We start from the raw sequence: 14941 nt of genomic DNA on the forward strand, positions 1-14941 counted from the left end.
ACAAAAGGTTCATAAAGTTATAGCATGAGCATGGTTGTGCAGCATGTTTATATAGTCATACACATAAACATAGAGACTTACTTTTTGAAATTTAAGAACATGTTTTAAATTTTTAAATGTACCCAGTATTTCCACCTAATTTTGTTTATGTGAACCCCTTCTCTACTATCAGCCAAAAATATGAGTCAGTACAAAGAAAGGACCATACCAAGAACTTTTCACCCTGACAGTTTGCCCATGGCAATGGAGAGCCACAGAATTCGGACATAACCCTCTCGACAGATGGTGGGAGTGATGATCTCCTTGCTGTTCCACTGGGGACGTGGACAAATAAAGTTCCACCGACATTTTGTCTATCACTACGAAGTAGCTTTAATGTCTCTGCGGTGTTGGAAGGATGGGATGCTGTAGTCCTCCCTGGAACCAGCAACTTTGTTTTGGACCATATATGTCTGTCATTGTGGTGGAATCATTCACTTGTCCGGGAATAGGGCCAAATATATTTGTCCTTTTGCTTTCTATTTCCATAGTGAGTCTTTGAGGCTAAACTGTAAGAACCTCCTCAATACTATATTTCCAGACCAAAGCCTGACAGTTGCAGAACTTACATATTTATGAAAATATATATGTATTACATACACATATGTATAGAATATGCATTTCCATCCGTCCATGCAATACTGAGGTATATTGTCTCTGTATTCTGCTTATCAAAATGCAGCTATAATTTTCACAGGCTTTATTTTATGTTATAAAGAATTTGTGGGATTGTGAGTTCAAAGAGACTATATTTGAATAATGCCATGATTCTTCTAAATCACCAGACTGCATGAAATGATTATAGAGCATAGAAATACTGAAGCAACTTTGCAATAAAAAATTTAGTGAATGCACAAGGATTCTAACATTTTTGTTTTGCTATTATTTCCTTAAGCTGCAACACCATTTTGAATTTGAATACCAGACCAAAGTGGATGGTGAGATAATCCTTCATCTTTATGACAAAGGAGGAATTGAGCAAACAATTTGTATGTTGGATGGGGTGTTTGCATTTATTTTACTGGATACTGCCAATAAGAAAGTGTTCTTGGGCAGAGATACCTATGGAGTCAGACCTCTGTTTAAAGCCATGACAGAAGATGGATTTTTGGCCGTGTGTTCAGAAGCTAAAGGTAATGATAGAATTTATCTATAGATTTTCATTATTGTCCTGATTTTGTGTTTTCTAGATCATATTTACAAATCCAATCCCTATTTACAAATTGGGTTGTCCAAAGTTTTTTTTATTTGTTTTTTTTTTTATTTTGTTGAGTTATAGTCACTCTATAATCTTGTGTCAATTTCTGGTGTAGAGCACAATTTTTCAGTCATACATGAATATACATATATTCATTTTCACATTCTTTTTTCACTGTGAGCTACCACAAGATCTTGTATCTATTTCCCTGTGCTATACAGTATAAACTTGTTTATCTATTCCATATATACCTGTCAGTATCTACAAATTTCGAACTCCCAGTCTGTCCCTTCTCCCTTCCCTCCCCTCTGGCAACCACAAGTTTGTATTCTGTGTCTATGAGTCTGTTTCTGTTTTATATCTAAGTTCATTTGTTGTCATCTTTTTTTTTTTTTTTTTTAGATTCCACATATGAGTGATATCATATGGTATTTTTCTTTCTCTTTGTGGCTTAGTTCACTTAGAATGATATTCTCTAGGGACGTCCATGTTGCTGCAAATGGAATTATGGTGTCATTTTTACGGCTGAGTAGTATTCCATTGTATAAATATACCACATCTTCTTTATCCAGTCATTTGTCATTGGACATTTAGGCTGTTTCCATGACTTGACTATTGAAAATAGTGCTATGAACATTGGGATGCGGGTGTCTTTTTGAATTAGAGTTCCTTCTGGATATATGCCCAGGAGCAGGATTAATGGGTCATATGGTAAGTCTATTTCTAGTCTTTTGAGGAATCTCCGTACTGTTTTCCCTAATGGCTGCACCAAACTGCACTCCCACCAGCAGTGTAGGAGGGTTCCCTTTTCTCCACAGCTTCTCCAGCATTTATGATTTGTGGTGGGCTGCCCAAAGCTTTAAAAATGGCTATGTCAGTCATGGACTTCCTGAGGTTTTTTTTTTTAAACCAAGGAGTTGGACTCTACTTTTTTAGCAATTAAATTCTGTAATCCTTAGAGGATAAATCTGTAGTAGTCATTTAATTTTTACTGTGCTGGTTAGTCTGCATCTGGTCTGATCTCGTGTGTATTTTCCAGTTTTCCTAGGTCATATTGTAAGGACAGGGTTGGTCAGCCCTGTGATTATTGCACTGTGATCCTGCACTATGGCTGTCGCATAAGCACATGTTTATTTAGCACTTTTTAAACAGCTTTATTGATGTGTCATTTACATACCATACAATACACTCCTTTAAAATATACAATTAAGTAGTTTTTAGTATATTCATAGGTCTCTGCAACCAACTTTGCCATCAGTTTTAGAATTTTTTTATTATCTTGAAAAAAACCCTGTACTCTTTAGTGTCTCTCTCCATCCCCTCCATATCCGTCAGCCATTCAACTTACTGTCCTCCCGTCACCTCCACCCCAGTCCCAGCCAACCACCAGTCTGATTTCAGTCTCTATGGATTTCCCTATTCTGGGCATTTCATAAGAAGGGAATCATATCATATGTGGTCTTTTGTGACTGACTTCTTTCACTTGGCATAAATGTTTTCAAGGTTCTTCTGTGTTGTAACATCTATCAGTATTTTTTTCTATTTACTAACTTTTTTATGGTCAAAAGATACTCCATTACATAGATATACCACATTCTGTTTATCCACTGGTTTATCCTTTTGTCAGTTGATGGACAATTGAGTTGTTCCCCTGTTTGGCTCTTATGACTAGTGCTCCTTTACATATTTGTGTACAAGTTTTTGTGTGTTTTCATTTCTCTTAGGTGTATACCCAGGAGTGGACTTTCTGGGTCACATGGTTTACACTGTGTTGTACAAATAGCATCAAAAAGAATAAAATTCATAGGAATAAATTTAACAAGAAGTTCAAAACTATACGCTGAAAACTATAAAACATTGTTGAAAGAAATGAAAGAAGATCTAGCAAAATTGGAAAGTTCTTCCTGCTTAAAACCTTGTAATTAGTCCTCGTCCCCTACAGGGGCTGCATGGCTCACTGAGGTCTGCTAGCTAGTGATAGGAGCTGGGTCTTGTCTGCTCTTGAATTCAGCACTACACAACAGATTACTGGGTGAACAAACTCACATCATAAATCATAATTAAGTATTCTGTGTAGATATACTGATACTATTTACAATAAAACACTGATTCTTTTAAATCAAAGGTCATGATGATGTCTGGTTGGTTATTTCCTGTGAGAAATTACTGAGGAAATTTAAATGATACTGTTTAACTCACACATGGTGTATAAAAAATAGTTAAGGGGTAGATGTCTGACATCTTAACATCTGACTTTACAGTACCTAATGTGGATCATTTTGCTTGTTAAAGGAATGGGAACCATGGCTGTTTTTCTTAAAATACCTCAGTGATGACAAATGACTACAAGGATATAATAAAATTAACAGCTTCAGGTCCATCTCTTTGTTTAATAAGTATATCTTGCTTTTCTTTTTTTTATGTTTACTTACTTGAGTAAAGAAAAAAGTGTTTTTTTTTTTTTGATCAGAAATTCCAGCTAGGGAGACAAAATTGAATACTGGAGATTTTTCTATTGCTTTGAATTAGTAGAAATCAGTGTGATTTTGCCATGCCTCTCTGTACCAGTGTTATCTTTCTAGTAAGTAGATGGTAGAGTTTTGGATGATTATATTTTTCCTCTTTTGCTTATATAATAGACATGTATTTGTATTAAAAAGGGAAACAAAATAGGAATTTAGAGGATATTAACTAATCATGAAAGTGACAGTAAAGTACTATCCTAATTTGAATGAAGTTATCATTTTAAATTTGTAGGTCTTGTTAACTTGAAGCACTCCATGACTCCTTTTTTAAAAGTGGAGCCTTTCCTCCCAGGACACTATGAAGTTTTGGATTTAAAGCCAAATGGCAAAGTTGCGTCAGTGGAAATGGTTAAACATCACCACTGTAGAGATGAGCCTCTGCACGCCCTCTATGACAACGTGGAGAAACTCTTCCCAGGTAAGAAAGCAGACCCACCCACCTGTTCCCCACCTCTCTCCCCCGGAGGAGAAGTAGACTCCCCCATCATTGGAATCATTTCAGTTTGAAGCTCTGTTTCCTTTTTAATTTGAGGGTGACACATTGAGATTTGGCCAAGTCCACTATGGGGCAGATGCCATCACAATAGATGTAGATGATTGCCTACCTGGTTCAGTAAATTATTCAGGCTTTTCTGCAGCTGTTTTGTTTACTTTATGTGTTAATAGGTTTTGAGATAGAAACTGTGAAGACCAACCTCCGGATCCTTTTTGACAATGCCATTAAGAAACGTTTGATGACGGACAGAAGAATTGGCTGCCTTTTATCAGGTGAAGTCACTTAGAAGACCTGGTTATAGTTAGTGCACATTTAAGTTAAATGATTTATCGCTATCCTAGAGGTTTTGACAGTAGAAGACTTACTGTAGGATTTAATCTTTATTATAGGATGAAAAAGTTTTCTGTAAGTTGCTTTTAACTTTTATTGTAACACAGCAACTTAAAGTTATACTCTAATTATATAGGTGTGAGTGAGCTGGTAAACATTCATCAGAATATTCCACGTCCTCCTTCTCCACCATCTTGGTTCAAGTTCTAGAATGCATATAGTGTGTGTAGTGATTTTAACCAATTCAAATACTGTTTGTTACCATTATCACAGGTTGAATGTTAGATTTTTCTTATTGAAGTTAATTTTCAGTTTACAAAACTTGAGGATTTTAAATGGTGAAACTCTAGCCTTTGTGCTTCATAGGATTGTCAGTCGTTATTTGTCCCTCTTACGTAAGGCACGTAACCGCTATACTTCCTGTCTCACTCGTAGGGGGTTTGGATTCCAGTTTAGTTGCTGCCACCCTGTTGAAACACCTAAAAGAGGCCCAAATACAGTACCCTCTGCAGACATTTGCAATCGGCATGGAAGACAGTCCGGATTTACTAGCTGCTAGGAAGGTAAGACACTGTCTCTGCCTGTTATGTAGTTAGACAGACCTATTATTAGAATGAAAATTAAGTTAATAATCGATGGTTTTATACTTTGCTGCTGTATTGACTCAGGTAATTGTTTTCAGTTAAACATATTAGAATGAAATGACATGCCTCTTGAATATGAATTATATTGTACACTGTGTTCTGGGTACTTTTATCTACTGTGGCTCTTGCAATCCTCACAAGTACTCTATGATGATAATTCTGCCCTTTGGAGAGTAAGAGCAGATATAGTGGTTAAGGCTGCAGGCTTTGGAACCTGACTGCTGGCTTCAAAACCTAGCTCTACCGTGCAATTCCTCACTTACGTAATGGAGTAATGGTGTCTACTGTGGGACAGTGTGGAGGTGAAAGTTACATAATTCACATGAGGTGAGAAGGACAGAACCTAGCATGTATTAGTACTTAGAGAATGTTAGCTGTTATTGTTCTTTTTTTTTCTTTTTAATAAAGTGCTATGTTTAGGACTGTGGGCAGAGGGGACCTGGTACACCTTCACTGTGCAGGAGACCTCGTTCCCACTCTGGAGAAACTTGCATAGAATGGATGACAAAGAGCAAGAGAGCGGTCCTAAAGCAAGCTGACAAATGCTAAATGGATCCGCAACAGCCAGAGGAAACAGAATGAGAAGAGGGGCCATTTAGCTTAGGAGTAACATCCTGGATGTAAAGTTAGGCATTGCAGGAGGACCAAGAGGAAGTAACATAATTGTGTGTGGGGGGTGGGGGCACGCTTGTAAGGGTGAAGTCTTGGAGTGGGCAGAGCTGATGAGAGATCTGCCTCTTGTGGTCACTGGAGGGCAGACACTGGAGGAGGGAGTCAAGGGAGCCTGACTAGGTGGGGCTCAGACATGGTGACCTCGAGAATCATTTCCTCTTATTGTGGTGGCCTACAGCATCATTTCCTCTTATTTAGTCTTGTTTGTTTTCCACCATTGTTAATTTATAATATGTTGTGAACTACTGTCCTGTTTCATTTTCAAGAGTAGTTCTTTTCTTTAAGTAACAAGTATGTGGATATATCTTTATATAATCAGGTGGCAAACCATATTGGGAGCGAACACCATGAAGTCCTCTTTAACTCTGAGGAAGGCATTCAGGTTCTGGATGAAGTCATATTTTCCTTGGAAACTTATGACATTACAACAGTCCGTGCTTCAGTAGGTAAGGCATTTTGTGATACTAAGAAGATTTTTAATACTGAAAAATCATAAGGTTTAAAAAATGTTATTTCAAGCAGTAGTTTAAAAAACACTACTTAAGACTGAATGCAAATGAAATTCCTATGTCAGCAGTTGTTGAAGAGAAGACCATTTAAGAATTCCTGGAATCTCTCGGAGTGAGAGAAACATTAATTACATAGTTAAACGTCCACATTTATGCTATTACTGTTTATATATATTTTCTGCACCCCCTTTGCCCCAGTTTCTCTATAAAAGTTTCTTGGGCTATATAGGGAAATAAGTCTATGTTGTGACTAATTTTATGTAAGGAATACTCATTTTAGATATATCTTGGTAAATATTCCATCATACCACATATCACACAGAAATCATTATTGCCCAGCAAGCATTACTAGTTTGACCCTGTGGACACATACTGAGATCAGAAGTATACACCAAGTCAGACTGATCTCATGTTGCTGGGCCTCTAATGTGCTACTGGCTTAGATGTGCCTCTCTTTTAAGGAGCTTAGCATCTGACAGGCCTCCACTGCAGAGTTTCAAGTATACATTCGCATGCTCTAAACTTTGTAGTAATATCACAGGAGTGATACTGCCCCCTGACCCCCGTCCTGCCACAGGGAGCAAAAATTAGTTCCTGAAGGGCAAAAAAAAATCTTAGCTATTACAGTAGTTTCTGGCCCTCCAAAGGGCCACCGTACATAAACAGATGTACAGTATTTCTGAGATTAATTTATCATTGGGGTGAGGTATTAGGTCTAAAAGACAGTTAAGAACAAATTCCAGTTTGTAGGAATGTAGAGCAGGAACCCACCAGCATCTTTTAATGATATAATATTCTTAACTGCGTGTGAAATGTGGATAGGAGTATCAGAGGAAAGAAACCCCAGATTAAAATTATGCTGACAAAATGCCAACTGTTGGAGGAGGGTATTGCTCAGTGGTAGAGTGCATGCCTAGCATGGATAGGTTCAATCCCCACTACCTCTACTAAAAAAATAAATAAACCTAATTCCTGCCCCACCTCCAAATGCCAACTCTTCTATTACTTTTGTATAGTGATACTGGTATGAAAGGTGTGAATTTTTTAAGATACCTGTGACACTGTTCAGCAACATTTTTTAGCATTGTTTAGCAGAATTTTAAGATGGACATTCTTGGTCTGTAAGCATTAACATTTTAAAACCTATATATAAAATTGTGGAATGGTTTGGGGCTGTTTCATCACAGCAGTACAAATTTTGGATAAGAACATATAAATGGCTTGTAGATACAAGGTCATTATTTTGCAAACTACTTTATACTAGTACAGAGTCTAATCTAATAGGAAAAACTTGCAGTTGTTCCCAGAAACCAGAGAAAAGGCATTTTTGGTAGAGGGTTATGTTGACATTAACAGTGATTTCTGTCTCTTTTTTTAAGGCATGTACTTAATTTCCAAATACATTCGGAAGAACACAGATAGTGTGGTGATCTTCTCTGGAGAAGGTTCAGATGAACTTACTCAGGGTTACATATATTTTCACAAGGTAAGCCTTCTCAGAAGGAGGGAATTGGTGCTAGGGTAAGAAAAGTATGCATTACTTGACTATTTTCTGTAATTTGTCTTTTCGGTAGAACAGTAACACTGAATATCTTGTGAGGCATAGGAGGAAATCTGGTAATGTCTGCTTGGTATTTCTTTTGGGGAGAAAGAAGTCTTAGTAGTGTCAGATAATCTCTACTCTTTAAAGCTCGTTAAGCATAAGAATCACGTTTCTGATATTTCGTAGTCTCAGGTGGTTTTTAGGATTATTGCTAAGTGTGTCCATTTTATTTGTTCTTGCAAAGTGTTTCCATTTTATTTGTTCTAACATTAGCAGTCTGGGTGTGAGGGAAGGCATCTTTCAGAAGGCATTTATTTAGCTTTTTGTCTGACCCACTTTTAGAGTTGGAGTTACATATGAAAGTAAGAAATAAAAACTATTTCGTGCGCGCAAAGCAGAGCTTGTGGGTGTTTGTAACTTCAGCATTTTGTTTGTAACATAGGCTCCTTCCCCTGAGAAAGCTGAGGAGGAGAGTGAGAGGCTTCTGAAGGAACTCTATTTGTTTGATGTTCTCCGTGCAGATCGAACTACTGCTGCCCATGGGTAACTTAGTATTTTAGGAAGTAATTGTAAAATAACCTCAAAAAATGGAAAGGCTCAATGGTCGACTTTTTTTTCTTTGCAGTTGGCTGTATGTTGCAAAGTATGACTTGTATAGAGAAAATGAAACTTGTCTGTTAGTGCAAAGGAATTAAGCTAAGTCAGAGGGCTGTTGTAATGGTGAGAGGACCTTATGGGTGGTTTCAGATGGAGTTTCTTTCTTTAAAGCATAACATCCTACTCACACCTGAGCAACTGAGAGGGAAAGCACTTGCAGCTTTTTTTAGGAGAAATAAATATTAGACACCTCAGTGTAGCAATTATTGAGCACCTGCCATGTGTGAAGATAACAGCAGTGGAGGTTCTAGAGATTTGATTAGATTATAACACAGGTTTCTGTGGTATCATTTCTAGTTGGCTAAAAAGTTTTTACTTTTTTAAAAAAAAGCTGGTCATATTGGAGAATTGAAGACTTTTACTAAACAACCACCATCAACTCTTTCAGTTGCTTCTACCAAATCACTTTTAGATTAGAAAACAATAAAATATGAGGTTGGGGAATGAACTAAATTTAAAAAATTTTTACTACTAATTGGTTAATAATTTACCTTCCACGTAAACCAGTGTTCCACAGTGTTTCATCAAAGACCACATGATCTATTTCCGGAATCCTGGCGACTCTGGTTAGGACAGCAGATAGGGTAGTAACCACAGATTAGCATTATAGTTAATAGGACGAGAGATGAGCTCACCTAGAAAAAACTATGAGTCAGAAAAATCTAGACACAGTGCATTCTTAATGATCAGGTCACTCATGGTTCTTTTTCTGCTTTTTTGAGATATTTATTTATAGAAGGGAAAGCAAAAGTAATTATTGGCCAACAGCTTGTTTCACTCCCTAGGTGATGTGATACATACTATTTCGAATGAAGGTTTCTGTGTTCATGCATTAGCGCAGAACAGTTGGGATTGTAAAAATAACTTTAAAATCTTAATGTTACTAAGATGCTGGGTGAATTCCTAGGAAACTCTGACTCAGAATCTCAACTGACAGGCACTAAATGTCCATTTTGATTCAGATTTTCTTCTTTTCCTTTTTAAGCCTTGAATTGAGAGTCCCCTTCCTGGATCATCGATTTTCTTCCTATTACTTGTCTCTGCCACCGGATATGAGAGTCCCCAAGGTAGGTGAATCGATTCAAGACAAAAATTGTCCATTGAAACTGGTTGTACTGAGAACTTCTACGGATGCTCCTTTTGTCTTTACATCAGAACGGGATAGAAAAGCATCTCCTGAGAGAGACGTTTGAGGATTCCAATCTGATACCTAAAGAGATTCTCTGGCGACCTAAAGAAGCCTTCAGTGATGGAATAACCTCAGTTAAGAATTCCTGGTTTCAGATTTTACAGGAGTATATTGAACATCAGGTATAATGGCTTTAAAAGTATTTTCTGGGATAGGACAATTTGGATGCAGAATTGTAATTGCTGTTCATTTGTATTGAATTTAAATACCATTTGTCTGTAGGAGCGATTCCTTGTAAACAATACTTCTTTTATAAGAATTTTTTAAGAATTTAGCAGAATTTTTAAAGAATTAAGCAGCATGTAGGATTACAAAGTAGCATCTAGAATTGAGAGAGAGGAGACTTCAGTCATCACTGATCTTCAGTTACACATTTTGGGGGGCACCTGCTGGCTGCCAGGCATGATTAGGCACAAATGAATAAAACTATGAGCCACCATTTAGAAGAAATATGCATGTGAATATTCCCTTAAAGTCACTGCAGCTATGCATATTAGGGTATTTTAACATCTTCTAAGTGATTCAAAGCATCTCTCTCTCAAACATTTACAGTCATACCTTTTCATATTCATACGTCTTTTTGCTTTTGTGAAGCCAGATTGAATACAAGTATTTTCTTGCTGTTTAAAAAACCATAGTATCATCTCTGCTCTTCTTCTTACAGGTTGATGATGCAGTGATGGCAAACGCAGCCCAGAAATTTCCCTTCAATACTCCAAAAACGAAAGAAGGGTATTACTACCGGCAAATCTTTGAACGCCACTACCCAGGCCGGGCTGACTGGCTTCCCCATTACTGGATGCCCCGGTGGATCCACGCCACTGACCCTTCTGCCCGCACCCTGACTCACTACAAGGCCGCTGCCAAGGCTTAGGCTCTCTCTGAGCCAGCTGTGCAGGGCACACACACGTTTCTCCTCACTGGGAAGGGTAGGGGGCTCCAGGACTGGAAGGGTCAACCACTTTGGCTTGCATGAGTGTGAGAAAAATAAAAGCCTTCAATTGGAAACGTTGCTCTAGTCCTTTATATTCATGCAGCCCCTTCATCAGAGGGAATGTGAAACTGAATGATTTTTACTTTATCACAGGAAGGGAGAGAGTGAGCTGGGAAAGGGGATGCAGTCTGTGTTTGAGAGAACTCACAGGTGCTGTCCTGGCACGGCTGCTCTAGTGGACTTGGGTCTCTGCCAGCATGGCCTCCTGCAGTCCTGGCCTCCTCTCAGTGTGGTCCTCCTCTGAGTTCTTCCTGCATCCTTGCATCCTTAACAGCTGGCCAGGTGGCCTCTGGAGAGGTGAGTCCTTTGTAAGATAATAATTTATTTAATTTCAGTTTTTATTGAAGTGTAGTTGATTTACAGTGTTAGTTTTAGGTATACAGCAAAGCAATTCAGTTACACATATACATACAGATATATTTTTTATTTTCAGATTATTTTCCATTATATGTTATTACAAGAAATTGAATACAGTTCCCTGCGCTATACAGTAGGCCCTTTGCTATTAAGATAGTAATTTATATTGCCGACTGAAAACTTGCATTTACCATTGCCTCTACAAGGATTAAATCATGAGTTGCTGCAGCCACTGACCTCCAACACACCCTGACAGAAGTTCATGGGGGAGATTAAGAATGAGGCACTCAGTGCTCTAGGAAAGACTGGCAGAACAGGCCTTCAGACAGATATTTTCAGGAGAAGATTTTATGAGTCCAAATTATTGGTTCTCCTCATACCTAGAAAAGCACTAAAATCATTGACAATGACATCTGCTCCTCATGACTAGCAGCAAGCGTCTGCCAAAATGCTTGACTGCACGTGCCCCTCTTCACTAAAATCATATGAAATACAGGGTTTCCCCCTACCTCTTTGGAGCAGTTCCTCAGAGCTATCTGAGGGGCTATATTCCAGGCTGGAGTCCTCATTTTGCCCCAAATAAAACTTAACTCAAAACTCTGACGTCTTGCATTTTTTTTCAGTCAACAATGTTTTCTTTTTCCTGTTGAGCCGACATCTTTTCTGGAACTATTCTAGATTAGGACTCAGCAAAGCGTTTCAGGACTAGACAGTAAATATTTGGGGCTTTGCAACTCTCTCTTGGAACCATTCAGCTCTGCCCTTGTAGTGCAAGAGCAGACAGACAACATGGAAACCAGCGGGATGGCTGTGCTATGCGAATAAATGGGCATGGCTGTATTCTAGTAAAACTTTATAGAAACAAGTAGTAGGCTGGATTTGGCCCACGGGCCATAATTTGTCGAGCCCTGTTCTACAGCCGAGCCTTTCCGGTAAAAGGAAGAAGTATTCTGAACCTAGTCGGAGGAAGAGAAAGTATAACAAGGAAACAGTCAGCAAACAGGTAGATGATTTTCCTTTCAATGCTTATTGCCTGTTTAGGGACAGTGTTTTGAAACACATTTTAAAGATTAATTTAGTTATTAGGCATTTTTGAAGAGGAAACTGCTGGTGCACAGGTAAATAGAAGAATGCTTGATGGGAAGAGTGAGAGGCCAGGGATTTAGCTGGTAAGCTGGAGATGGGTACTGTTTAAGGCTGCCTACAGGTCTTCATTTACCATTTTTTAAAAGTCTCTAGAAAGCTGAGGAAATGTCATTAATTAATGCTGGATGACTCTTAATGATAATCTTGCATTTGTAGGTGCTTGAATTGCTTAAACTTAGCATGATTTGGTCCCAGATGCTTATTCACCGATGGGACAGCCTTCCTCAGCCAACTAAGCTAAGTGACAGCAAGCATGTGCGGGAGACTTGCCTGCTAGTGATTGCACTACAAGATCAGGCTTATGCCAGAAACCACCGCCTGCCAGTTTCTGAGGGTGTGAGTTTGGCTTCCGATTTTACTTCTGACTACATAGGCACTTTAGTGATCTATATTTAGATCTTGCCCAGAAGTTTGACAGTCAAGATGCTCAGTCCTGCAGATTGGCCTTAACTGCAGCCAATCGGTACATTTCAGACTGCTTGTGAAATCTACATATGGTGCTTGGCATGTGGTATAAAGTTAGCCTTTTCTTCTGCAACTAAAATAATAGAAGGTTTGAAGAAACTGTAGCCACGGGGGCGTATACACATGACTCAGCAACTGTGTATGAGCCAAGCCTTCTTTCCTGGACTTCGCTGATACTGGTGAGTCAGTGCTAAGGAGACAAGTGGTTTCTAATCCACATGGCACTGCTCACAAGAGATAATCCAGTCCCTTCAGCAGAAACCAAAAGATTACTAGCTGATATCTTCCTGCTTTTTCAGCCTCATCCAAGCACCCTCATGAATGATGGGCCCCTTAAGAGGTTTTTTCACCTTAATACTTAATCTAAAAAAGTTACTTTATGGTTTTGACAGAACAATATACTTCCATTAAAAAAAAAAGTAAAATTAGAACCACCCAAATCCTACCATTGCTTTAGAAAGTTTTAACATTTTCTTGCAGATCTTTTGCTATAAAAGCACAATTGTAGTTATACAAGAATATAATCTTGGTTAGATAAGGCCTCATAGCTTCTTAAATCCTATACAAGGGAAATATAAAAAGGGACTAACCTTGGGCTTACAGGTGTCAGGCCGTTGTGTGAATACCTTGTTGAAGCAGCAGAGTCAGAGCACGCTCCTCAGTTCCTTCTGGCCTGGGGTTGCCTTCATTTGGGCTGGAGTCTGAGATATAAAGAGATACTTGGAGTGGGTCCTCACGGGAGGGAAAAGCTGGCCACAGGGAGGCAGTTCCATGTGGTTCTAAACCTGTGCAGTGCACCAATCACTAACACCAAGTTAACCCACCAACTGTTTGAAGTTACATCCTCCAGTGAGTGAACCCTCCCTCTGGAGAATTGTGGCTGATTTTATTTTCTGAAAGTGGCCATAGCAGTATTTCTGCTCCCATAGACTCTTCCAGAGCCTTGCTATGCCCCTGAATAGACAGTCATCTCCCCTCTTCTTGACTCTGGGCAGAATTTTATGATTGCCAGGACTAGTAGAATCTAGTAGAAAGTGACACCCTGTAACTTACAAGGCTAGGTCACAAAAGGTGATTTGGCTTCTGCCCTCTCTGTCTCTCTCTCTGTGTCTCTTTCTCGATGCATGTTGTAAAGAACCCTGGGCCCCATAGAGAGGCCATGTGTTAGGGTCAGGGCTGACAGCCCCAGCCAAGGTCTCAACAGTCACCATCAATCACCAGCTATGGGATGAGCGAACCTCCAGATGATTCCAGCTCCTAGTCTGAAACTTCCAGCTGAGGCCGCAGTCATGGGGACCAGAGGTAAGTCATCCCTGCTATGCTCTGTCCAGATTCCTGACTCATCAGTCCATTAGCCTAATAAATGGTTGTTTGATGCCATTACGTTTTGTGTGGTTTCTTACACAGACATAGGAACTGCAATAGGTAAGCACTGTTACCCCGATTTTACACAGGGTTAAGTCACTTGCCTGAATTGTTCGGCTAATTACTAAATGGCGGAGCCCCACGTCAGCCAGACAGATTGGCCCCAGGGCTTTTGCTGTTCTTTCCTGACTCTCCCCCCGTCGCCAACATGAAACCACAGCCGGGGGCTCTGCTGTGAACTGGGAGACTGGATGGGGGGTTCCTCTTGGCTTGAGTTTAGGAGCTGGAGCAGGGAGAGCCAGGTTACCTCCCCGGAGATCACAGTGACGCTAATCATTTTCTATGAAGAGATAGGTTCAATGATGATGAGAAAACAGCCCCAGATGCTCAGCGCATACCACAACAAAAATGATCTCTTGTTCAAACTGTATGTTCATAATCCTCTTTGAAACTAGGAGAATTTTTAATAATGCTAGGGAAAAAGCCACACTCAAATTGTTAGTGTGTCTTAGAAATGGGTTGTTGCGGGATAAAATATTTGATTTCTGAGGGCCAGTACTACATGTAAAACCACAAGGTGGCAGCCAAGACACACGATCTTCCCTTCAGGAGTTTTATGAATGTCTCACATGTTCTCATGCAGACAAACTGATGCCAAATTGGAGAGATGACACATTCATTTCATGGAATAAACCCCACCACAGGAACTCCAGAGTTTGCTATAGGTACTAAGCAAGCAGTTTTAACTTGCTAACAGTATGTGATTGTTGTACAGGCCAGTGTGAGCTTATATATGTACTTTTTCTGAACGT

General features: G+C 39.3%; 1 protein-coding gene across 3 annotated transcripts in view; it reads left to right on the forward strand.

Annotated features, from left to right (window-relative positions):
• Nucleotides 1-10810, forward strand: part of ASNS (asparagine synthetase (glutamine-hydrolyzing)) — a 120508-nt gene extending 109698 nt beyond the window's left edge. For all 3 annotated transcript variants that reach the window (XM_031679631.2, XM_006207604.4, XM_072964930.1), the window contains 10 exons: nucleotides 935-1172; nucleotides 3995-4180; nucleotides 4429-4530; nucleotides 5024-5151; nucleotides 6224-6350; nucleotides 7793-7899; nucleotides 8399-8499; nucleotides 9599-9680; nucleotides 9769-9924; nucleotides 10467-10810. In XM_031679631.2, the coding sequence (XP_031535491.1) occupies nucleotides 935-1172; nucleotides 3995-4180; nucleotides 4429-4530; nucleotides 5024-5151; nucleotides 6224-6350; nucleotides 7793-7899; nucleotides 8399-8499; nucleotides 9599-9680; nucleotides 9769-9924; nucleotides 10467-10676 (1437 nt within the window). In that variant the 3' untranslated portion in view covers nucleotides 10677-10810. The remainder of the gene's footprint in view (nucleotides 1-934; nucleotides 1173-3994; nucleotides 4181-4428; nucleotides 4531-5023; nucleotides 5152-6223; nucleotides 6351-7792; nucleotides 7900-8398; nucleotides 8500-9598; nucleotides 9681-9768; nucleotides 9925-10466) is intronic.
• The last annotated feature ends 4131 nt before the right edge of the window (nucleotides 10811-14941 follow it).

This window comes from Vicugna pacos, chromosome 7, assembly GCF_048564905.1.
Source record: "Vicugna pacos chromosome 7, VicPac4, whole genome shotgun sequence".
NCBI classification, from domain to species: domain Eukaryota; kingdom Metazoa; phylum Chordata; class Mammalia; order Artiodactyla; family Camelidae; genus Vicugna; species Vicugna pacos.